Below are 25,860 nucleotides of genomic sequence, written 5' to 3' on the forward strand. Positions count from 1 at the left end.
ATCATCTTCCCCAACCCAACTGGGGCCCCCAATCCCTGCACCAACTCCTCGTTCACCCTGGGAAACTCCAACCCGTCCAGAAACCGCCGCATTTCCTCCCCCCGGCCGGGATCTCTGACTCATACGATCTCCTTTAAAAAGCCTCAGACACCCCATTCACCCCCATCGGGTCCGACACCATTCTTCTCATCTCATCCTTCACTCTACCAATCTCCCTCGCCGCCTCCTGCTTCCTCAGCTGGTGGGCCAGTATCCTGCTCGCCTTCTCCCCATACTCATATACTGCCCCTCTTCCCCTCCGCAACTGCCCCACCGCCTGCCCTGTGGACACTAATGCGCACTCCATCTGGAGCCTCTGCCTCCCCTTCAGCAACCCTGCCTCTGGGGCCTCCGAATACCTTCTGTCCACTCTCAGAATCTCTTCCACCAACCCGGCCATCTCCGCCCGTTCTGCCTTCTCCTTATGCGCCCGTATTGAAATAAACTCCCCTCGAACTACCGCCTTGAGTGCCTCCCACAGCGTGGCGGCCGTGACCTCCCCCGTGTCATTGAGCTCCACATACCCTCGGATGGCAGCCCTCACCCGCTCGCTCACCTCATCTGCCAACAATGCCACATCCACCCTCCACTGTGCCCCCCTGCTCCCCCCCCCCCTCCCCCCACCACCACCCGGTCCACTCATAGATCCACCCAGTGCGGCGTGTGGTCTGAGACCACAATCGCCGAATACTCTTGGGTTGACCACCCCTGCCAGCAATGCCTTATCCAGCACAGAAAAGTCAATCCAGGAGTACAACCAGAGCACATGGGAGAAATATGACAATTCCTTCACCCTCGGCCTCCCAAACCTCGACAGATCCTCCCCCCCATACGCTCCATAAATCCCTTCAGCTCCCTCGCCACAGCCGACACCTTCCCCGACCTCGGGCTCGACCGGTCCAAGCAAGGCTCAATAACCGTATTAAAATCCCCTCTCATAATCAACTGGTGTGAGTCCAGGTCAGGAATCCTCCACATCAACTGCCTCATAAAATCCATATCATCCCAGTTTGGGGCATTAACATTTACCAGGATCACCGGCATCCCCTCCAACTTCCCACTAACTATCACAAAACCACCCCCCATGAATCAGCCACAATGTTCCCCACCTCGAACGCCTCCCGCTTATCCACCAGCACCGCCACCCCCCTTCGTCTTCACATCTATCCCCGAGTGGAACACCTGCCCTACTCATCCTTTCTTCAACCCTTTCTGGTCCCCCTCTATAGGTGCGTCTCTTGTAAAAAGGCCACGTCCGCCTTCAGATTCCTCAGGTGCGCGAACACACGTGACCGTTTAACCGGACCATTCATGCCCCCCTCACAATCCACATGACCAGCCTGGTCGGGGGGGGCTCCACATCCCCCCTCCCCTGCCGATCAACCATATCCTTTTTGGGCCAGCCCTCGGCCCGTGTCACGTTACCCTCTCGGCGCACCCCCGGGTGTCCACCGCCATGACTCCTTTTCCAACTGCGCCACAACAACTGCACCCTTGTCAGCAACACTTCCCCCCCCCCACCCAAGGTGGATTGGTCATGCTTAATTGCCCCTTAATTGGGCACTCTATATTTTTTTTTTAATATTGCATATTAAATAAACTAAACCTTGCTTGACTTAAGTAGAACTGATTGTGGTACAAGGTACATCTTATTATTTAATGATTAAAAATATTGCATATTGAATTGTGCTGCCTTGTTGAAACTGTGAATAAAATATAAATTAATTTCATGCTTAGACTTGTGGTCCCATCCCCGCTGAATAAGCTACCGCATTATATTGGTAATTACAGGTATTGAAAAATTCCGGAATCCAACACTTTCAGCACCATGCATTTCAAATAAGGGATGCTCAACCTGTAGCTAAGGGGTCAATAACCAGGCGAATTTTGCTGGAGTGGCGGTCGGCATCACCACCGGGGTGAGTGGTTTGGTTGGGTGACCTGTACGGCTTCCTGCGGTTAGAGATGATAAAGTATGAGTTGAGGGGCTCTTCAGAGGAGTTTGAGGAAAGGTGGAGGATGTTTGTGACTGTATTTCAGGGACTGTTTGCCGCGGGGGAGGGGGTGTGAAAAAGAGGAAAAATCTGTACAGACTGTGTAGTTGATTGCAGGGAAGTATGTTTCCCGGGGTGTTTGTTTGCTGTTTTGATACATGTTTCTAATAAAATATATATTTTTTGTTAAATATCCAGGCTTGGTCTGACAAGTGGTAAGTTACATTCTTGCCACACAAGTGCCAGGCAATAACCATCTCCTACAAGAGAGGATCTAACCACTGCCCCTTGACATTCAATGGCATTCCCATCGTTAAATCCCCCACAATCAACATCCTGGGGTTTACCATTGATCAGAAACTGGACTAGCCATATTAATACTGTGGCTACCAGAACAGGTCAAAGGCTCAGAATCCTATGGTAAGTAATTCACCTCCTGACCCCCCAAAGCCTGTCCATCATCTGCAAGGCACAAGTCAGGATTGGAATGGAATACTCTTCTTTTGCCTGGATGAGTGCAGCTCCAACAATACACAAGAGGCTCGGCACCATCCAGGACAAAGCAGCCCGCTTGATTGTCCCTCCTTCCACAACAACTCAAACCCTCCACCACCGATGAACAGTGGCAGCTGTGTATACCATCTACAAGATGCACTGCAGTAACTCACCAAGGTTCCTTTCATAGCACCTTCCAAACCCACAGCCACTGCCATCTAGGACAAGAGCAGCAGATACCTGGGAACCCCACCACCTGGAGTTTGCCCTCCAAGTCACTCACCACTCTGACTTAGAAATATATCGCCTATCATGTGAGAGTACCTTTAAGAAATGGGTGTTTATAAATGGGTATGTATATAAATATCTGTAGTGAGAGTACCTTTAAGAAATGGGTGTTTAGACTTCCGGTTGCGGCGATGCCCAGCTAAGCCGCACGTTTCGGCAGCTCCAACTCAAACGGACCTTCGGGCTCTTTTAAGAGCCCCAACGGGGAATTTTTTCAAGACGAAACCCGGTGTGGGATGAGTTAACAGGGAGTCGCCCCCAACGAAAGAGAAAAATATCGGCGGCGGCGGCTACATCGAAGAATCCTCGAGGATAGGGACAGGAGGAAAAAAGGAGCAAGATGGCGGCGGAAAAAGCCCAGGCGACATGGGGGCCCGACCAAGACAAATTTTTAAGACGGTGTGTGGAGCTACTTAAGAAGGAGGTGCTGACCCCGATGCTACAGGCAATTGAGGGGCTTAAGGAGGCACAAAGGACCCAGGAGACGGAGCTCCGCGTGGTGGAGCAGAAGGTGACGGACAACGAAGATGAGATCCTGGGCCTGGAGGTCAAAACGCAGACGCACGAAGAAAGAACCTTCGGATCCTGAGTCTCCCCGAGGGAGTGGAAGGAGCGGACTGCGGGGCTTACGTGAGCACGATGCTAAGCTCGCTGATGGGAGCTGAGGCCCCCTCGGGCCCCTTGGAAGTGGAAGGGGCTCATCGGGTCCCTGCGAGGAGACCAAAGGCGGGAGAACCACCTAGGGCGACAATCGTGCGATTTCACCGCTTCAATGACAGAGAAGTGGTTCTGAGGTGGGCCAAAAAGGTACAAAGTAGTAGATGGGAGAATGCGGTGGTACGGGTGTACCAGGATTGGAGTGCGGAGGTGGCGAGAAGGAGGGCGAGTTTTAATCGAGCCAAGGAGGTGCTACACAAGAAGAAGGTGAAGTTCGGGATGCTGCAGCCGGCACGATTGTGGGTCACGTACCAGGAGAGACATCACTACTTCGAAACGGCGGAAGAAGCATGGACCTTTATTAAAAACGAGAAACTGGATCGGAACTGAGGGACTGATCTTAGAGGGGAAATGACACTGTCGATGTATATAGGGATGTAAATTGGGAAGGGGGGGGGACACTAAGAAATGTGGGCGCCGGTGGGGGGAAAGAAGAGACATAGGCGGGGGATGGGGAATGGGAGTGGGGCGGTAGAGGGAGCTGCGCCACAAGGGGCGGGACAACTATAGAGAATACGGGGCTTACTGTCCTTGTTCCCGCGCCAGAAAGGTGATGGCGGGAAGATAGGCGCAAGGTAGATGGGAGTTCCCCACACGGGGGGGTCAAGGAGTGAGCGGGAGAAGCCGGGGTCAGTTGAAGTCAGCTGACTTTCGGAAGTAATATGGGGGGAGCAATCACGCTAGATGGGGATCTAGCGGGGGGGGGGGGTGGATAACTGGGTTGCTGCTGCAGAAATCAAAGAGGAACTGGTTAAAGAAAGGGTGGTCGGGGCTGGAATGCGCCACCTGGGACACGGGTGGGAGCGCGGAACCGGGACGTGGGACTGGCCTAGAGAGGGTGATGGCTAGTCGACACGGGAAGGGGGCAGGTAGCCCCCCAGTGCGGCTGATCACGTGGAATGTGAGAGGCCTAAATGGACCGATTAAAAGGGCCCGAGTGTTCGCGCACTTGAAAGGACTGAGGGCAGAGTGGCTATGCTTCAGGAGACGCACCTGAAGGTGGCGGACCAAGTTAGGTTAAGGAAAGGATGGGTGGGACAGGTGTTCCACTCAGGGCTGGATGCAAAGAACAGAGGGGTGGCCATACTGGTGGGGAAACGGGTATCATTCGAAGCTAGGAGCATTGTAGCAGATAGCGGAGGCAGATATGTGATGGTGAGTGGCAGACTGGAGGGAACGGAGGTCGTGTTGGTTAACGTATATGCCCCGAATTGGGATGATGCGGGATTCATGAAGCGGATGCTGGGACGTATCCCGGACCTGGAGGTAGGAAACTTGATAATGGGGGGAGACTTCAACACCGTGTTGGACCCAGGGTTAGATAGATCTAGATCTAGGACCGGAAGAAGGCCGGCAGCGGCCAAGGTGCTTAAGGGGTTTATGGACCAAATGGGGGGAGTGGATCCATGGCGATTTGTTAGGCCGAAGGCCAAGGCGTTCTCCTTCTTCTCCCATGTTCACAAGGTGTACTCCCGGATAGATTTCTTTGTTTTGGGAAGGTCGCTGATCTCGAGGGTGGAAGAAACTGAGTATTCAGCCATAGCTGTCTCAGATCATGCCCCACATTGGGTGGACCTGGAACTAGGAGAGGAGAGGGAGCAGCGTGCACTCTGGCGATTAGATGTGGGATTGCTGGCGGATGAGGGAGTCTGTGGAAGGGTGCGGGGATGTATCGAGAGATACCTGGAGGCCAATGACGACGGGGAGGTCCGAGTGGGAGTAGTATGGGAAGCACTAAAGGCGGTGGTCAGAGGAGAGCTGATCTCCATCAGGGCCCACAAAGAGAAAATAGAGGCCAAGGAAAGGGAAAGATTACTGGGGGAGATTTTAAGGGTGGATAAAGAATACGCGGAGGCCCCGGAGGAAGGACTATACAGGGAGAGACGACGACTCCAGACGGAGTTCGACCTTCTGACCACTAGGAGGGCGGAGGCGCAGTGGAGAAAGGCACAGGGGATGAGATATGAATATGGGGAAAAGGCTAGTCGCCTGTTGGCCCATCAGCTGCGAAAGAGGACAGCGGCGAGGGAGATAGGGGGAATTAGAGATGAAAAGGGAGCTACGGTGCGGAGAGCAGGGAAGATAAACGAGGTGTTTAAGACCTTTTACGAAAGACTTTATAGGTCCCAACCCCCGGAGGGAAAAGAGGAGATGCGGCAGTTTTTGGACCAATTAAGGTTCCTGAGGGTGGAGGAGCAGGAGGTGGAAGGCCTGGGGGCACCAATTGGGGTGGACGAGGTTACCAAGGGGCTGGGGAACATGCAGGCAGGGAAGGCCCCGGGACCAGATGGGTTCCCGGTGGAATTTTATAGAAAATATGTGGTCTTGCTGGCCCCGCTGTTGGTGAGGGCTTTTAACGAGGCCAGGGAAGGGGGGGACTCTACCCCCGACAACGTCGGAGGCGACGATATCGCTAATTTTGAAGCGGGATAAAGATCCGCTGCAGTGCGGGTCCTATAGGCCTATCTCACTGCTAAATGTGGACGCCAAATTGCTAGCAAAGGTGCTGGCAACGAGGATAGAGGATTGTGTCCCGGGGGTGGTGCACGAAGACCAGACAGGATTCGTAAAGGGGAGACAACTAAATGTCAACGTGCGACCGCTATTAGGGGTGATAATGATGTCCCCAGCAGAGGGGGAGGCAGAGATAGTGGCGGCAATGGATGCAGAGAAGGCATTTGATAGGGTGGAGTGGGAGTATCTATGGGAGGTGCTGAGGAGGTTCGGGTTCGGGGACGGGTTTGTTAGCTGGGTCAAACTCCTCTATGGGGCCCCAACGGCAAGTGTGGTCACGGGTCGGCAAAGGTCGGAGTATTTCCGACTATACAGGGGAACAAGACAGGGATACCCGCTATCTCCATTACTGTTCGCGTTGGCAATTGAACCACTGGCCATGGTGCTGAGAGACTCCAGAAAATGGAGAGGGGTGATTAGAGGGGGAGAGGAACACCAAGTGTCACTCTACGTGGATGACCTACTGCTATATGTAGCGGACCCAGTGGGGATGACAGAGGTCATGCAGATATTGAGGGAGTTCGGAGATGGGTCGTTTTTTGTACAGTGTGTGCAGGAGGGTTTCCTGAAACAATATGTTGACAGGCCAAAAAGAGGCGAGGCCACGTTAGATTTGGTTTTGGGTAATGAACCAGGCCAGGTGTTGGATTTGGAGATAGGAGAGCACTTTGGGGACAGTGACCACAATTCGGTGACGTTTACGTTAATGATGGAAAGGGATAAGTATACACCGCAGGGCAAGAGTTATAGCTGGGGGAAGGGCAATTATGATGCCATTAGACGTGACTTGGGGGGGATAAGGTGGAGGAGTAGGCTGCAAGTGTTGGGCACACTGGATAAGTGGGGCTTGTTCAAGGATCAGCTACTGCGTGTTCTTGATAAGTATGTACCGGTCAGGCAGGGAGGAAGGCGTCGAGCGAGGGAACCGTGGTTTACCAAGGAAGTGGAATCTCTTGTTAAGAGGAAGAAGGAGGCCTATGTGAAGATGAGGTGTGAAGTTTCAGTTTGGGCGATGGATAGTTACAAGGTAGCGAGGAAGGATTTAAAGACGAGCAAGGAGGGGACATGAGAAGTATTTGGCAGGAAGGATCAAGGAAAACCCAAAAGCTTTCTATAGGTATGTCAGGAATAAGCGAATGACTAGGGAAAGAGTAGGACCAGTCAAGGACAGGGATGGGAAATTGTGTGTGGAGTCTGAAGAGATAGGCGAGATACTAAATGAATATTTTTCGTCAGTATTCACTCAGGAAAAAGATAATGTTGTGGAGGAGAATGCTGAGCCCCAGGCTAATAGAATAGATGGCATTGAGATACGTAGGGAAGAGGTGTTGGCAATTCTGGACAGGCTGAAAATAGATAAGTCCCCGGGACCTGATGGGATTTATCCTAGGATTCTCTGGGAGGCCAGGGAAGAGATTGCTGGACCTTTGGCTTTGATTTTTATGTCATCATTGGCTACAGGAATAGTGCCAGAGGACTGGAGGACAGCAAATGTGGTCCCTTTGTTCAAAAAGGGGAGCAGAGACAACCCCGGCAACTATAGACCGGTTAGCCTCACGTCTGTAGTGGGTAAAGTCTTGGAGGGGATTATAAGAGACAAGAATTATAATCATCTAGATAGGAATAATATGATCAGGGATAGTCAGCATGGCTTTGTGAAGGGTAGGTCATGCCTCACAAACCTTATTGAGTTCTTTGAGAAGGTGACTGAACAGGTAGATGAGGGTAGAGCAGCTGATGTGGTGTATATGGATTTCAGCAAAGTGTTTGATAAGGTTCCCCACGGTAGGCTATTGCAGAAAATACGGAGGCTGGGGATTGAGGGTGATTTAGAGATGTGGATCAGAAATTGGCTAGCTGAAAGAAGACAGAGGGTGGTGGTTGATGGGAAATGTTCAGAATGGAGTACAGTCACAAGTGGAGTACCACAAGGATCTGTTCTGGGGCCGTTGCTGTTTGTCATTTTTATCAATGACCTAGAGGAAGGCGCAGAAGGGTGGGTGAGTAAATTTGCAGACGATACTAAAGTCGGTGGTGTTGTCGATAGTGTGGAAGGATGTAGCAGGTTACAGAGGAATATAGATAAGCTGCAGAGCTGGGCTGAGAGGTGGCAAATGGAGTTTAATGTAGAGAAGTGTGAGGTGATTCACTTTGGAAGGAATAACAGGAATGCGGAATATTTGGCTAATGGTAAAGTTCTTGAAAGTGTGGATGAGCAGAGGGATCTAGGTGTCCATGTACATAGATCCCTGAAAGTTGCCACCCAGGTTGATAGGGTTGTGAAGAAGGCCTATGGAGTGTTGGCCTTTATTGGTAGAGGGATTGAGTTCCGGAGTCGGGAGGTCATGTTGCAGCTGTACAGAACTCTGGTACGGCCGCATTTGGAGTATTGCGTACAGTTCTGGTCACCGCATTATAGGAAGGACGTGGAGGCTTTGGAGCGGGTGCAGAGGAGATTTACCAGGATGTTGCCTGGTATGGAGGGAAAATCTTATGAGGAAAGGCTGATGGACTTGAGGTTGTTTTCGTTGGAGAGAAGAAGGTTAAGAGGAGACTTAATAGAGGCATACAAAATGATCAGGGGGTTGGATAGGGTGGACAGTGAGAGCCTTCTCCCGCGGATGGAAATGGCTGGCACGAGGGGACATAACTTTAAACCGAGGGGTAATAGATATAGGACAGAGGTCAGAGGTAGGTTCTTTACGCAAAGAGTAGTGAGGCCGTGGAATGCCCTACCTGCTACAGTAGTGAACTCGCCAACATTGAGGGCATTTAAAAGTTTATTGGATAAACATATGGATGATAATGGCATAGTGTAGGTTAGATGGCTTTTGTTTCGGTGCAACATCGTGGGCCGAAGGGCCTGTACTGCGCTGTATTGTTCTATGTTCTATGTTCTATTTCTCGGGATATAGGCTTAACGTGGGAAAGAGTGAACTTTTTGTGATACACCCTGGGGACCAGAGTAGAGGGATAGATGGTCTACCGTTAAGGAGAGTGGAAAGAAACTTTCGATACCTGTGGATTCAGATAGCCAGGAGCTGGGGAACCTTGCACAGACTTAATCTGACACGACTGGTGGAACAAATGGAAGAGGACTTCAAGAGGTGGGACATGCAGCCACTGTCACTGGCGGGCAGAGTGCAGGCAATTAAGATGATGGTCCTCCCGAGGTTCCTATTTGTGTTCCAATGTCTCCCTATACTGATCACTCAGGCCTTTTTTTAAAAAATAGACAGGAGCATCACGAGCTTCGTGTGGGCAGGGAAGGCTCCGAGGGTAAGGAGAGGGTTCTTACAACGTAGTAGAGACAGAGGGGGACTGGCGCTGCCGAATTTGGGCGACTACTACTGGGCCGCCAATGTGGCGATGATCCGTAAATGGATGATAGAGGGAGAGGGAGCGACGTGGAAAAGATTAGAGATGAAATCCTGTAAAGGGAGGAGTCTAGAGGCGCTGGTGACGGCGCCACTACCGTTCTCACCAAAAAAATTTACCACGAACCCTGTGGTGGCGGCAACATTAAATATCTGGGGGCAATGGAGGCGACAGAGAGGTGTGCTGGGAGCCTTGGTGGGGTCCCCAATTAGGAACAACCATAGGTTTGCCCCAGGGAGGATGGATGGAGGATTCCAGAGCTGGCACCAGTTGGGAATTAGGAGAGTGGGAGATTTATTTATAGACATGACGTTTGCGGGCTTGGGAGCGCTGGAGGAAAAGTATAAGCTGCCCCGGGAAAATTTCTTTAGGTATATGCAGGTGAGGGCGTTCACAAGACAACAGGTGAGGGAATTTCCATTGCTCCCGACACAGGGGATCCAGGATAGAATGCTTTCGGGGGGGGTGGGTCGGGGAGGGCAAGGTGTCAGAGATATACCGAGAGATGAGAGAAGAGGGGGAGGAGCTGGTGGGCGAACTGAAAGGAAAATGGGAAGAAGAGCTCGGGGAGGAGATTGAGGAGGGTTTGTGGGCTGATGCCCTAAGCAGGGTAAATTCCTCTTCCTCGTGTGCCAGGCTTAGCCTGATCCAATTTAAGGTGCTGCATAGAGCACACATAACGGGAGCAAGGTTGAGCAGGTTCTTCGGAGTGGAGGACAAGTGTGGGAGGTGCGGCGGAAGCCTGGCAAACCACACACATATGTTTTGGTTGTGCCCGGCACTGGAGGGGTATTGGAGGGGAGTGACGGGAGTGATCTCGCAGGTGGTGAAGGCCCGGGTCAAACCAGGCTGGGGGTTAGCTTTATTTGGAGTTGCGGATGAGCCGGGAGTGCAGGAGGCGAAAGAGGCCGATGTCGTGGCCTTTGCGTCCCTAGTAGCCCGGCGTAGGATTTTACTCATGTGGAAGGAAGCGAAACCCCCCGGACTGGAGGCCTGGATAAACGATATGGCGGGGTTCATAAAACTGGAGCAGATTAAGTTTGCGCTGAGAGGATCGGCTCAAGGGTTCACCAGACGGTGGCAACCGTTCCTTGACTACCTAGCGGAACGTTAGAGGGAAGATAGATGACCAGCAGCAGCAACCCAGGGGGGAGGGGGGGGGGGAAGGGAGGGAGGGGGGGGGGGAAGTTTCATTTTATGTTATTTGGTTAGCTTACTATGTTAGTTAGTTACTCATTGTTAGATTGTAGTTATCATGTTACTTGTACTTTTAATTTTTCTTTTGTTTGATGTGTAAGGGGAAAAAATTGTGAATTAAAAACTTTAATCAAATATATTTTTTTTAAAAAAGAAATGGGTGTTTACTACTGCAGTGATGTCAGTGAGTGGGTGGAGCTGGGCTGTCTGTCAGCTTTTTACTTTCATTTTAGGCTGTTTGCTGCAGGGTGTGTTTTAGTTTTGTTTTCAGAGCTGGATAGCTGCAGTCACAGCCAGAAGGTGTATGAGTCTCTCTCTCTCTGTAATCTAAAGACTATAAATCGATCCTTTGGTGACTTAAAACTAATAACTGCTCTCATTAGTGACTTTAACCTGATGTGCTTCTGTTCAAAGGTGTTTTTTAAGTCTTATGGATGTTAAAAGGACAGCTTAAGAATTACTTAGTGTTGTATTCTTTGGGGGCTATATTTGAATTGATGGTTGCTAAGATGCTCACTATGTTTTAAAAAGGTTAACTTGAGTTCATAGAATAAACATTGTTTTGCTTTAAAAAATACTTTTCCATTTCTGCTGTACCACACCTGTAGAGTGGGCCATGTGCTCCCCATACCACAATCTATTAAAAGTTGTGGGTCAGGTGAACTCCATGATACACTTTGGGGTTCTCTAAACCCTGGCCCATAACAAATTGGGGGCCCAAGGGGGATAAAAGTATATCTATTGGACTGGCTTAGTGAACTTAAAGACAGTGAGGGGTGAGCATATTGTGGTTGCTTTTCAGGTGTGGTATTCTAGTTTAAGTGGGGAGTGTGTTGTGGACAAGGCTCTTTCAGACTTTCAGAGTCTCTGAAGGTTTTGGGGGTGGAGACAGTCACACACAGTACCTTACAGACAGACACTAAAAGCAGACTGTTAGATTTGGCAAAAACATTGCAGTTAACATTACCTGACAAAATGCGAAAAGATAAGGTAATTATGGCGGTGGCTAAGCATTTAAAGTTGCCTGAGATACAGTTTGACTCATTGGAAATGGCAAAATTCAGTTACAAATTAAACAAATGGAACATGAGAAAGAATTAAAGCAGCTTGAATACGAAAGAGAGGAAAAAGAGAGAGAGCGGAAAAAGAAAGAGAAAGAGATAGAGAGGAAAAAGAAAGAGAGAGAGAGGAAAAAGAAAAGGAGAGAGAAGAAAGGAGAAAAGAAAGAATTGCCCGAGCAGAACAAAAAGAAAGAGAAAGGGAGATACAGATCAGGGAGAAAGATAAAGAGAGAGAGGTTCAACTTCAGAAAATGGCCATGAAACATGACAGTCAGTTAAAATTGGCAGACGTAAAGGGAAACGTGCAGTTGGATTATTATTATTATTATTGAGAGTGAGAAAGAGCGTCAAAGTCGAAGGCTTGGTGGGAATCTATTTAAATATGTCCAAGTATTGCCAATGTTTGATGAGAAGGAGGGAGAAGCCTTTTTCATTTATTTGAGAAGGTAGCTAAACCCCAGGACATGTGGGTATTACTGATTCAAACAAAGCTGGTAGGTAGAATTAGTGAAGTGTTTGTATCACTATCGGAGGAAGTAACTGGGACGTATGAGGAGGTGAAAAAATCCATCTGAGGTGCATATGAACTGGTGCCTGGAGCCTACAGACAAAGGTTTAGAGATTTAAGTAAAGAATTTGGTCAAACATGGAGTTTGAAAGGCTCAGAGTAATTTTGATAGGTGGATAAGGGCTTTGAAAATAGACCAAACATATGAAGCTCTCAGAGAAATTATACTTTTGGAGGAGTTTAAAAATTCAATTCCTGATGTAGTGAGGACTCAGGTGGAAGAGCAGAGGGTTAAATCTGCGAGGTTAGCAGCAGAAATTACAGATGATTATGAATTAGTTCATAAATCAAAGCTTGGTTTCCGACATCAGTTTCAGCCTGTGAAGGATAGAAACTGGGGACATGAGAAATACTCATGTGATAGAGGCAAAGGTGATCTGATGGGAGATAATAAAGACAGTGTACATCAGACTAAAAAGGAAATCCAGGAGGGTGGAAAAGAAATGAAAAGTTTTAAATGTATTCACTGTAATAAACTAGGCCATGTAAAGTCACAGTGTTGGTGGTTGAAGAAAAGCACTGGGAAGGCTGATGTGGTAAAACAGGATAGGACAGTGGGGTTTGTTAAAGTGTTAAAGGAAAGCCCAAGTGAAGTGATGGAGGTGCAAAAAATTGTACAGCCTGATCAAGAGGTGATTGATAAGAAGGTGCCAGATCTCTTTAAAGAATTTCCTTGTGTGGGTAAAGTTTACTCATGTATATCAGGAGGAGCAGGTAAAGAAGTCACAATTTTAAGAGATATGGGAACTAGTCAATCTTTAATGGTAAGAGATGAGGAGTTATGTAGTTTGGGAAGAATGTTGCCAGAAAAGGTGGTGATATGTGGAATTCAGGGTGAGAGGTGCAGTGTTCCATTATATAAGGTAAGGTTGAGCGGTTGAATAAACTCGGTTTGTTCTCACTGGAACGAAGGAGGTTGAGGGGAGACCTGATAGAGGTATACAAAATTATGAGGGGCATAGACAGAGTGGATAGTCAGAGGCTTTTCCCCAGGGTAGAGGGGTCAATTACTAGGGGGCATAGGTTTAAGGTGAGAGGGGCAAGGTTTAGAGTAGATGTACGAGGCAAGTTTTTTACGCAGAGGGTAGTGGGTGCCTGGAACTCGCTACCGGAGGAGGTGGTGGAAGCAGGGACGATAGTGACATTTAAGGGGCACCTTGACAAATACATGAATAGGATGGGAATAGAGGGATACGGACCCAGGAAGTGTAGAAGATTGTAGTTTAGTTGGGCAGCATGGTCGGCACGGGCTTGGAGGGCCGAAGGGCCTGTTCCTGTGCTGTACATTTCTTTGTTCTTTGTTCTTTGTTGGAAAGTCCAGTGAAGAGTGGTGAAGTGGTAGTAGGAATAATAGAGAAACTATCTTGTCCAGGAATACAGTTTATCTTGGGTAATGTTGTAGCTGGTTCGCAGGTGGGAGTGATGCCTACTGTGGCTGATAAGCCAGTGGAAAATCAGACAATAGAATTGTTGAAGGACAAATATCCTGGGATTTTTCCGGATTGTGGAATAACAAGGTCGCAAAGTCACAGGTTAAGACAAGAGGAGAAATTAAAGATTGAAGATGAAGTTGAAGTACAATTATCAGAAACGATTTTTGATCAGATGGTTGAATAAGAACAAGAACAGATGGAGGATGAGGCGGATATTTTTAGTTCAGGAAAATTGGCGGAGTTACAACAGAAAGATATAGAAATAAAACGGATGCATCAGAAAGCATACATGGAAGAGGAATCTGAGTGCATACCAGAGTGTTATTACTGTAAAAGTAATGCCTTGATGAGAAAATGGAGCTTTACATATGCAGGCGGATGAAAAGTGGGCAGAAGTTCATCAAGTAGTATTGCCGGTAGGGTATAGAAAGGAGGTGTTGTGAGTTGCACATGAGGTACCAGTGGGAGGTCATTTGGGAATATGGAAAACTCAAGCTAAAATCCAGAAACATTTTTATTGGCCTGGACTACATAAAGGTGTCGTTAAATTTTGTCAGTCATGTCACACATGTCAAATGATAGGGAAACCTCAAGCAGTGATAAAACCAGCACCCTTAATACCCATTCCAGCATTTGAGGAACCTTTTAAAGGGTCCTAATTGATTACGTAGGACCGCTTCCTAAAACAAAGTGTGAATCAATATCTTTTGACTATAATGGATGTGTCTACTAAGTTTCCAGAGGCCATCCCAGTATGTAATATTACAGCTAAAAGGATTGTGGAGGAGTTACTTAAATTCTTTACTCGATATGGACTACCCACAGAAATACAATCAGATCAAGGATCAAATTTTACCTCAAGGTTATTCAAAGAAGTTATGGATAGCTATGGATCGCATCACACAAAATGTGATGAAACGGGTCACGAACAAGAAATCCAATGTTCATAGTTTTGTCAGTGGGGATAAAGTTTTAGTGTTGTTACCAGTGGTAGGTGAGCCTTTAAAAGCTAGGTTTTGTGGACTTTATCAGATTGATAGGAAATTAAGTGAAGTGAATTATATGGTAAAAACACTGGACAGAAGGAAGACTCACCGAGTGTGTCATGTGAATATGCTTAAAAGATACTTTGAAAGGGAAGGAGAGAAAAAGGAGGAAGTTTTAATGATTCTAACTCAAAGTGACAAACCAAATCCAGATGACTGTGAATTTGACATACCTCAAATTAAATTGGAAAACGAGGATGTTCTTAAAAATTGGGATAAATTGTTGAGTTACCTTCCAGAGGAAAAACGAACTGACCTGAAAGAGTTATTGATATCACATGGGCAAGTTTGTGGAGATAAATTGGGAAGTACTAAAATGGCTATACATGATGTAGATGTGGGAAAGGCTGTTCCGATCAAACAACATCCACACAGACTTAACCCTTTAAAATTGGCACCGGTTAACAAAGAGATTGAGAGTATGCTTAAAAATGGCATAATTGAAGTGGGTTGCAGCCAATGGAGCTCACCCATAGTGATGGTACCTAAACCAGACGGTACCCAACACTTGTGTGTGGACTATAGAAAGGTCGCCATTCCTTCACAGTCGCTGAGGCACCATCCTGAAGCTCCCTCCCTAACAGCACAGTGGGTGTACCTACACCTCAAGGACTGCAGCGGTTCAAGAAGGCAACTCGCCACCACCTTCTGAAGGGCATCTAGGGATGGGCAATAAATGTTGGCCTAACCAGTGACGCTCACATCCCGTAAATGAATAAAATAACATTTTTTTAAACCCGGAGGGTGGTGGCAATCTGGAACTCAACCGCCTGAAAGTGTGGTTCAGTCAAAAACTCTCATAACATTTCAGAAGTATTTAGATATTCACTTGCGCTGCCATAACCTCCAATGGGCCAAGCGCTGGAAAATGGGCTAAATATAGTCAGATCTTTGTTGACAGGCATGGACACAATGGGCCAAATGGCCTCCTTCTGTGCTGTAAATATCTATGAATCTACTCGGCCTGGATTTTTTGGCACTGTCTGGCTGGATCAGCTGCAGGAGATTTTGCAGCCCAGCCAAAGTCCATTCACTTTGACAATCCTGGCAGCAAGTGGGGCTAGAAAATTCCACCCTATGATTTTATAATATGACATACAGTAGGAATATTCTTTCAAAACATAAGGCTGTTACTTGATGTTAAAAGGTATCTGGTGCAATGCATTTGGCCCATTTATTCATGGAACGGAGCATATTTATTCCTCTGATTAACACTCTGAACTCTGACATGTATCACACCATACAATTTTGTGCCAAAGTTACTCTCATCTTTATTAAATTAAGCTTCCAGTTATTTTTGAATTTTCTGCAATATGGGCAAATAGTTTCACATATCTGAAAAATGAATGCTTTCAATGTTTTACATTCGTGTAAATTCAAAACAAAATAAGTTACAAAGCACGATAGAGTATTGAAACAAAAACAAATTTCATTAAAATAATAATAATCTTTATTAGTGGCACAAGTCGGCTTACATTAATACTGCAATGAAGTTACTGTGAAAATTGTAGTTTTAAAATGTCCTTCAGACTTCACACCTAATAAATAGTCATTGCACCAAATAACGAGATATTGGGGACCCGTGGGAGATTGACAAAAAGCTTGGCTATAAAGATGGGTGTAAAGAGGGTCTTTGAAGGAGGAGAGGGAGGTAGAAAGCTGAGGATTGATGGAGGGAATTCTAGACCTTTGGCTTAGTTGACTGAAAATCAGGAATACGCAGTATGTGCAATAAAGTGATTCTTGGTCTGTTTTGATTCACTTACCACCGTTGGTGCATTTACTACCGACAGGTTATAGCCAAACAAAAATGATGAACCAAGGGCTCCAACCAATGAAGCGATCACAAGGTGACAGGTCAACCCCTAGGAAGATTAAAGAACCCGTGTAAACATTTTCAATTGTTTTAACCAGATTTTAATTGTTTGGAAGATCTCATGTGGCTTTAAACATGTTTTCTTATTAAGTCATAGATGCATTTATGTCAATATTACATTTGGTATTCAACGAATGAGACGCCTCTCATATACATTATTGCCTTACAAGCAGTATTTATGTGGAATGCATAGTTCAATGTTACCTATATTTTTCCTAATACCTCAATAGCGATCACTTTTACATGACCTCCGCTGGATAGGTTATTGTACAGGAGAAAGCAGGTCAAGCCAGAGAATAATGCAGCGAGAATAAGAGGGGTGAAGTTGGAACGCAGCCAAACCTGGGCCTGGAATTTTCAATGGTCCCATGGGGGTGAGAACAGCAACGGCCATGCCTTGAAAACACTGCTCTCCGATGGCGTATCCCTCATAGCGAGGGCGGGGTGGGGCGGTGAAGTTGTGAACCCCCTCGGCTCCATTTAACTGCCCATTAGATTTGTTGAGGGCCACAAGGCAATTTTGTCAGCACCGATGGCTAACCTAAATGGTCTCCTTGGTGCACATTGAGTAGTACACGGCTGTCGGGTTCAACGCGGAGACTCATTGAATCATTTTATTTTCACCCAACGAACATTTTCTGTCGCCTCAGAGTTTTTGTCTCAGATCGAAATATTTGAGTTGGTCACTTGCAGCTTTGCCTCTGTCTGCAGGCTGAGTGAGGCTGCTGCCACCCAATGTCCTGCCTCCACTGCTCTGCCAAGCAGCTGCAGGCCCCATCATGGCTGCCATCTGGCTTTGATGAACATGCTCAGCAGGCAGTTGCCACCTCCCGGCAGAGCTTGGCGCCACTGAATGACTACCGATCCGGCCCAATTAGACCATCTCTATGTGAAGATTGCATTGTGTGAGCTTCTCTTTCTTCTCACTGTGTTAATTCAACCGTTCTGATCTTTCTCTGAATTGATGCCTAGTCCAATTCGCCCTCCTTTCTCCACAGTTGCTCTGCTCTTTGACACCCTCTAAAGCTCACTGCTTAAGGAGATAGACTGTTGTTACCACCATTCATGAAAATCTAATGTGCCCAGTTTCCCTTGCCACGCTGTAACCAGCTTGCACTTCCAGCAACTCAGAAGGCAGAACATTTCCAGGCTGAAGAGTGAAGGAAAATTAGCGGATGCATGCTGTTCCAGCAAAATCTGGGCCAAAAATTATTTATGGAATAGATTTTTCTCCATTTTGACTCCTTCCTCTTAAAATTGCAATTTGGAAAAGTGAGCATGGGTATAATCCGAATGCAGGCACCAAGTGTCATAGCATCTGATAGATCATTTCAACATTCCCAGGCCGCTATAACTAACCATTCTTATTCATTAAAATTATTGCCTATTTTTTCACCATGTATTCTTTTAGTTTGCAGTTTCTTAATTTGCCTGTCTTTCTTTCCTATATTTTTGATCTTAGCTTGAATCAATCTTTTCTTGCATTACCTTTTCTTAGTATAAAATGAGAAACAATTAGCAACATATTAAAACATCTAAAATCAGCAATTGAAGTGATAGTCCTGATAGCGCAGAAAAATCTTCAATTGTAATCTTTGTAATGATTTGTATAGTATAAGTGTAGTAAAGGGTTAACGAGAGACCACATGTAACTTAACACTAGATGGCGCTACTAAGTGACCATATGGCTGTGTCTCTAGGAATGCTGAGAGAAGCTGATGAGAAGTTGAGAGAGAAGCTGAGGGAGATTTCTATGTAAAAGGATAGCATGAGGTTGAGTCAAAGTGTAGTTTATAAATTAGAGAGATTATTGATTGCTATATTACAGATTCAGTACTATTGTTTTATTATCTGTTACTTAGTAAAGTGTGCAAACCTAATTAAGTTAAGTAGTGGAAATATAACATGCTACCAGTAGTGTAAAATAAATTAGTTTTGATTTAAACATATTCTTTGTCAACACTGCATATCTGGCTATCTTGGAGAAGAAGACAAGGAACATAACAATCCTTTGTGAAATTCGTATCTTGAATATTAAGGCAAATGCATTGCTGGTGATACCCACACGTAGAAATATATAGCTTCCCCCAGATGCAATAGAAATTGGTGAGTTTGACAGATTTATCAATGCAGTAATGAATCTGCTCTGAAATTATTCATGGACAAAGGTCAAGAGTGAAATCAGAAATTCAGGTAATAAACTGAACTTGATTAGCATGAGTTGGCGTAGTGAACTCCAGGTTAGGCACTTTGCCAGGCACCAAGATTGTACATATAATCAATTGCCTGAAATAGCTCTGCTTTCTGTTCGGCAGCTCTTTTTTACTACTTTTAATTGTTTTAGTTATTGGTCGCTGTTTCTAGATTTCCAATTTGCAGTCAGTAGTTTGTGTAACTACCAATTATATGCGGGATATGGGAGGTGGGCTGGGGGCCATCCAGACAAGGTGATTAGGGCGTTTGAGGCGTTTTATGAAAGATTGTACAGGTTGTAACCACCAGAGGATGAGTCGGACATGGAGGATTTTCTGGTCGGAGTGTCCCAAATTGGAGGAGGAGGAGGATCGGGTAGGGATAGAGGAGCCATTGTAGTTGAGGAAGTTCAGAAGGCAATCGGGAGCATGCAGACGGGCAAGGCACTGGAGGCGGATGAGTTCCCGGTGGAAATTTATAAAAAGCTTGCCGACCAGCTGGTACCGCTGTTAGTGGAGGCATTTGAGGATTCAGTGGTGTGGGGGTCGCTCGCAGAGACGTTGATGCACGCATCTATCTCGCTCCTTGAAAAAGAAGGATAAGGATCCAGTGGTGTGTGAGTCGTACCGGCGGGTCTCGTTATTGAATGTGAACGCAAAGATTTTGTCTAAGGTGTTGCCGCTCAGGCTCGAGGAGTGTGTCCGTCAAGTTGTTGGGGAGGGTCAAACGGGGTTTGTAACGGGGAGACAGCTGTCCTCTAACGTGCGGCACTTGTTGAATGTGGTTTTCTCACTGTCAGGGGGGGGGGGGGTGGAGCGGGATGTTATTGTGCCGTTGGACACAGAAAAGGCCTTCGATAGGAGCTACTTGTTCATGTTGTTTGGAGCGAATCGTGATAGGGCCCAAGTTTATGTCATGGATTAAGTTACTATATAACAAACTTAAGGCCAGTGTCCATTTGAATAATGTGAGCTTAAAATATTTTCATTTGCACAGGGGAATGAGGCGGGGATGTCCTATGTCCCCTCTCCGCCGTTGGCCATCACTTTGAGGAATTCGGATAAGTGAAGGGGGATAGTGAGGAGGGGTGGAGTCCCTGTACACTGTTATTGTAAGTTGCGGATTCGGTCCCCACAGCGGAGGACATAATGATCCTGTTGAAGGAGTTTGGGGCTTCCTCCTGATACAAGATAAATTTGGAGAAAAGTGAGTGTTTTTCGGTAAACCTGCAGGAGAAAGGAGCTAATCTGGGGTGTTGCCATTCCATTTGACAGGCACTCACTTTAGGTACTTAGGAGTCCAGGTAGCTCGGGATTGGACCAAGCCTCTGGTGGGTCTAGTGAGTAGGTTTAAGGTCAATCTACAGAGGTGGGGTAGCCTTCCTTTATATATGGTAGGCTGAGTTCAATCTGTGAAGATGAACATTCTGCTACATATCTATTCCAATATCTACTGTTTATTTTTACCAAAAGAATTTTTTGTGGGGTGGAGAGATTGATCTCGTTCTTCATTTGGGCGGGCAAGGTGGCCAGGATTCGGAAAATGGGCCCAGCAGTTGAGAGGCGGCTTGGCGTTGCTGAGCCTGACATATTATTGTCTGCGAATGTGGAGAAGGTGTTGGGCTGGTGCAGGGACCAGGAGGCAGTTTGGGTGAAGGTGGCGTCAGGTTCATGTAAGGGTTGGGGCTGCAGGCATTGGCGACGGCCTCACTTCCATTCTCTGCAGTGAAATATTCAGGTCATGGCAAAGGATGCTGCATCCCTGGAGGGGATTAAGGCCAAGTGGGAGGAGGAATTAAGGGCAGAATTGGAGGAGGGGATGTGGTGTGAAACCCTGTGATGTGTGAATGCCACTTTGTCAATCGTGGGACTTGGGCTTATACCGTTAAAGGTGGTACACCGGGCGCATTTTACAAGGGCTATGATGAGTCCACTGTTTGAGGGGTGGAGGACAAGTGTGAGCGCTGTGGAAGGGGGCCAGGCAAACCATGTGCATATGTTCTGGGCATGTCCTGAGCTGGTGAGATTCTGGGTCTCCTTCTTCAGCACCATGTTGGTGATTCTGCAAATGGAATTGGAGCCCAGTCCCCTAGGGGCCTGATTTGGGGTGTCAGGCCTGCCGGACCTGCAGACGGGTGTGGGGGCAGATGTCTTAGCTTTTGCCTCGCGGATCGTTTACAGGAGGGTTCTGATGCATCTCCACCCAATGCCTCAGTATGGCTGGGGGATCTTATGGCGTTTCTGTACCTTGAGAAAATTAAGTGCACCATAAGGGGTTCTACAAAAGATGGCAGCCATTTATTCTGTAATTTAAAGAGCTTTAAATAGAATAACATAAAGAGCTAGTCACCATCAGCTATGGGGAGGGGATGAGGGAGGGAATGTTTCTGGGGGGAGCGGGGTGGGTGTTGTTGTTTCTTTGGGTTTGTTTTTCTTGTTTTCTTGTTTTGTACGTACGAAAAGACGTTTAATTAAAAAAAAATTTAAATAGCGAATGAATTTACTTATAGTTAAGTGTGAGGTAGTATTTTGGAAGGAAGATTAAGGAAGCCAAATCCTCATTGGAGATCGAGTGTCTAACTGAAGGAGATGAGCAAAGGAAATCAGGAGCTGCAGGTATATGAAACACTAAAATAGGAAAAAGGTGAAAAAAGTCCAAAAAGAGTCAATTTCTGGAAGGAGGGGAACTGAAGAGCAAGAAGTTACTTTAAGCTCGTCTAGAATGGACAACACGGTAGCACAAGTGGCTATCACTGTGGCTTCACAGCACCAGGGTCCCAGGTTCGATTCCGGCTTGGGTCACTGTCTGTGGAGCCTGTACGTTCTCCCCGTGTCTGCCTGGGTTTCCTCCGGGTGCTCCAGTTTCCTCCCACAGTCCAAAGATGTGAAGGTTAGGTGGATTGGCAGCGCTAAATTGTCCTTAGTGACCAAAAAAAGGTTAGGAGGGGCTATTGGGTTCCAGGGATAGGGTGGAAGTGGGGGCTTAAGTGGGTCGGTGCAGACTCGATAGGCCAAATGGCCTCATTCTGCACTGTATGTTCTATGTTCTTTGTTCTAATCTTGGTTAAACACTTGGATTACAGAAAGTTCAAAAAAGGACTCACAAAGTTGATACTAGAACTGCGGAGATATATTTATCAAGAAAGATTGAACAGACTGATGCATTTTTCTCTGGAAAAGAGAAAGCTGACGACTACCTAATATGGGTCTTTAAGCTTACGAAAGGGTTTGGCGCAATACAGACAGAGAAAATGATTTCGCTTCAGTCCAAAAGTAGAAACCAAAGCACAATACGATAGCTATCCTTGTCATGGCAGCCGTAATTCTGTTGATAGCACTTGCACCTCCGAGTAAGAAGGCTGTGAGTTCAGGTTCCATTCCAGGGACCTGATCACTAAAATCTAGGCTGGTGTGCCAGCGGCAATACATTTTCGCCATTTTTTTTTAAAAGGAAGAAATGAAACTAACTTGTTTTGTTCGCTTATTATCCACGGTCCTTACTTCTACGCAATTATTTATGTCGCCATCATTGGTCTGCATTGTGCAGGACTGCTGTGTTTCTAGAAAGGTAAGAAAATGAATAACGTCATATCAATATACAATGAATATTAAACTCAGAACAGAAAATCTGCTTTTAAATGCATTTCTTCACCAAGCAATCTCCTTCTTAAAATAAGAACAAAGAATAATACAGCACAGGAACAGGCCCTTCCACCCTTCAAGCCTACACCGATCATGTGTCCTATCTGGACCAACCGCCTGTATCCTTCTATACCCCGTCTGTTCATATGCCTATCCAGATATGACTTAAAGGTCGTTAATGTATCTGCCTCAACCACCTCACTTGGCAGTGCATTCCAGGCCACCACCACCCTCTGTGTAAAAAACTTGCGCGGCACATCTCCACTGAACCTTTCCCCCCTCACATTGAACCTGTGCCCCCTTGTAATTATCATTTCCGCCCTGGGAAAAAGCCTCCAACTGTTCACCCTATCTATACCCCTAATAATTTTATAAACTTCTATCAGGTCGCCCCTCAGCCTCCGTCTCTCTAGGGAGAACAATCCCAGTTTATTCAATCTCTCCTCATAGCTCATACCCTCCATACCCGGCAACATCCTGGTAAACCTTTTCTGTACTCTCTCCAAATCCTTCTGGTAGTTTGGTGACCAGAATTGGACACAGTATTCCAAATGTGGCCTCGCCAACATTCTATATAACTGTAACATAATTTTCGAGCTTTTATATTCAATACCCCGTCCTATGAAGGCAAGCATACCATATCCTTCCTTTACCGCCATTTTCACCTGTGCTGCCACTTTTAAGGATCTGTGAACCTGCACAACCAGATCTCTCGGTGTCTCTATGCTCCTGATGGTTCTGCCATTTATTTTATAGCTCCCACCTGAATTGGATCTATCAAAATGCATTTGTCCGGGTTAAATTCCATCTGCCATTTCTCTGCCCAATTTTGCAGCCTATCTCTAGCCTGTTTATTCTCTGATAATCTTCATCACTATCCTCAACTCCTGCAATCTTAGTATCATCCGCAAACTTGCTAATCAGACCCACTATATTTTCTTCCAAGTCATTTGTATATATTACAAAGAGCAGAGGTCCCAATACTGATCCCTGCGGAATACCACTAATTACAGACCTCCATTCGGAAAAAACACTCTTCCACTGCTACCCTCTATCTTCTATGGCCAAGCCAGTTCTGAATCCATCCAGCTAGTTCACCCCGACCCCATGTGATTTAATCTTTTGCACCAACCTGCCATGAGGGACCTTATCAAATGCTTTACTAAAGTCCATGTAGACAACGTCCACAGCCCTTCCCTCGTCAATCATTTTTGTCACCTCCTCAAAAAATTCAATTAAATTAGTGAGAAATGACCTCCCTCATACAAAACCATGCTGTCTGTCACTAATAAGACCATTCACTTCCAAATGTGCATCGATCCTGTCTCTGAGAATCTTTTCCAACAATTTCACTATCACTGGCCTATAATTACCCGGATTATTCTTGCAACCCTTCTTAAATAATGGGACCACATTGGCTATCCTCCAATCCTCTGGGATCTCACCTGTGGCCAACGAGGACACAAAGATTTCTGTCAGAGGCCCAGCGATTTCATCTCGTCTCCCTCAGTAATCTGGGATAGATGACATCTGGCCCTGGGGTTTTGTCTACCTTAATGCTTCTTAACACAACTAACACTTCCTCCCTCATAATAACGACCTGTTCTAAAGTGCTTACACGTTCCTCTGAGACACCACCAATCAATATGTCCCTCTCCTTTGTGAATACCGATGCAAAATACTCAGAACCTCACCTACTTCCTCTGGTTTTACACATAATTTCCCTTCTTTTGTCCTTGAGTGGACCAACTCTTTCTCTACCTACTCTCTTGTTCCTAATATACATATAAAATGCCTTGGGATTCTCCTTAATCCTGTCTGCCAAGGACATTTTGTGACCTCTTTTTGCCCTCCTAACTCCCCGCTTGAGCTCTTTTCTACTTTCCTTGTATTCCTCATGTTTAAGCTGTTTTTAGTTGCCTGTACTTCACGTATGCATCTATTTTCTTTTAGACAAGATTCTCAATTTCTCCGGTCATCCATGGTTCCCGAATCCTGCCTTTCCTGTCCTTCCTTTTTACCGGCACATGCCTGACCTGCACTCCCATCAACTGCTCCTTAAAAGACTCCCACATGCCAAATGTGGATTTACCCTCAAACAGCCTCTCCCAAACAACAACCTGCAAATCCTGGCTAATCTAGTTGTAGTTAGCCTTCCTCCAATTTAGCACCTTAACCCTAGGACAACATGTGGTAGTACCAGGTATTGCGGTACCCAAGAGGCTGATGACCATTGGTTAGACCCAGGAGTCTACCATTGGCTGTTGTACATAGCTCCGCCCTGACAGGCGGAGTATAAGAAACGGTACCGTCCCAGCAGCCTTCACTTTCTGTATCGAAGCTGCTGGGGAACAAGTTCTAGTAGATTAAAGCCTTCAGTTATGAAATCACTTTGTCTTGAGTGTAATTGATTGCGCATCAATTTAATCTACTAGACTTAAGCTGGAGGAATGGATCTCCGAATCAAACCGGAGTGCCTTCAACTCAGCCCCCGTGCGGAGAACTCAAGCTGCAATTTTTAAACACTGGCTAGCGTGCTTTAAAGGCTACCTCGAGACGGCCGGAGGCACCCCCACAGAAGGACAGAAAATGCATCTCCTGCGCTCAAGGGTCAGCCCTGGGATCGACCCCCTTATCGAGGAGGCGGAGAACTATGATGCCGCGATCGAACTGCTAGAAGGACATTATGTCCGCCCTGTAAATCAGGTCTACGCTCGTCACCTGCTTGCGACTAGACGGCAAAGCCCCGGGGAATCGTTGGAAGATTTCTACCGGGCGCTACTGGTGCTGCGCCAAAACTGTGGCTGCCCGCAAGTTTCGGGGAGCGAGCACACGGAACTTTTAATCAGGAATGCTTTCGTAGCAGGTATGAGCTCCCCAGATATCCACCAAAGACTCCTAGAAAGAGACACTCTGGGACTTAGAGAGGCACGGGCCCTGGCAGGGTCCATGGACGTTGCCTACAAAAACGTGCAGTCGTATGCGCCCGACCACGCGGCGGTCCCCTGGGCTGTGTGGCACCCCGCAGCGGCAGCCCCACAGACCTTCCCCCTGGCCCCGCAGGCCTGCGCTACGAGACGGCCCTCTAACGCCGCCGGGCCCCGCTGTTTCTTCTGCGGGCAGGCGGATCATCCCCGCCCGCGCTGCCCGGCCCGCACCGCCACCTGCAAAGGGTGCGGCAAGAAGGGCCACTTTGTGGGGGTCTGCCAGGCCCGCGGTGGCCGCGGTCTCTAGCGACTATGGACCGCCGCGGCAAGGCCCCGACTGGCCAGCACTCACCGCCACCCCCCTATCTTGGGCCACGTGCGACCCACAGGCGCGGCCATCTTGCCCCCTGGACACCACGCTGGACGGGTGGGCGGCGCCATTTTGTCCATCGCCGCCGCCATCTTGTTCACCCCTGGACACCATGTACGACCC

General features: G+C 47.0%; 1 protein-coding gene across 9 annotated transcripts in view; it reads right to left on the minus strand.

Annotated features, from left to right (window-relative positions):
* The window catches only part of slc2a9l2 (solute carrier family 2 member 9, like 2), a 768,327-nt gene that overhangs the window by 680,075 nt on the left and 62,392 nt on the right, over positions 1–25,860 (minus strand). For all 9 annotated transcript variants that reach the window (XM_072495986.1, XM_072495985.1, XM_072495983.1 and 6 more), the window contains 2 exons: positions 22,267–22,358; positions 16,497–16,595 (listed from right to left, as the gene is read on the minus strand). In XM_072495986.1, the coding sequence (XP_072352087.1) occupies positions 16,497–16,595; positions 22,267–22,338 (171 nt within the window). In that variant the 5' untranslated portion in view covers positions 22,339–22,358. The remainder of the gene's footprint in view (positions 1–16,496; positions 16,596–22,266; positions 22,359–25,860) is intronic.

Source organism: Scyliorhinus torazame, chromosome 3 (assembly GCF_047496885.1).
Source record: "Scyliorhinus torazame isolate Kashiwa2021f chromosome 3, sScyTor2.1, whole genome shotgun sequence".
In the NCBI taxonomy this organism is placed as follows: domain Eukaryota; kingdom Metazoa; phylum Chordata; class Chondrichthyes; order Carcharhiniformes; family Scyliorhinidae; genus Scyliorhinus; species Scyliorhinus torazame.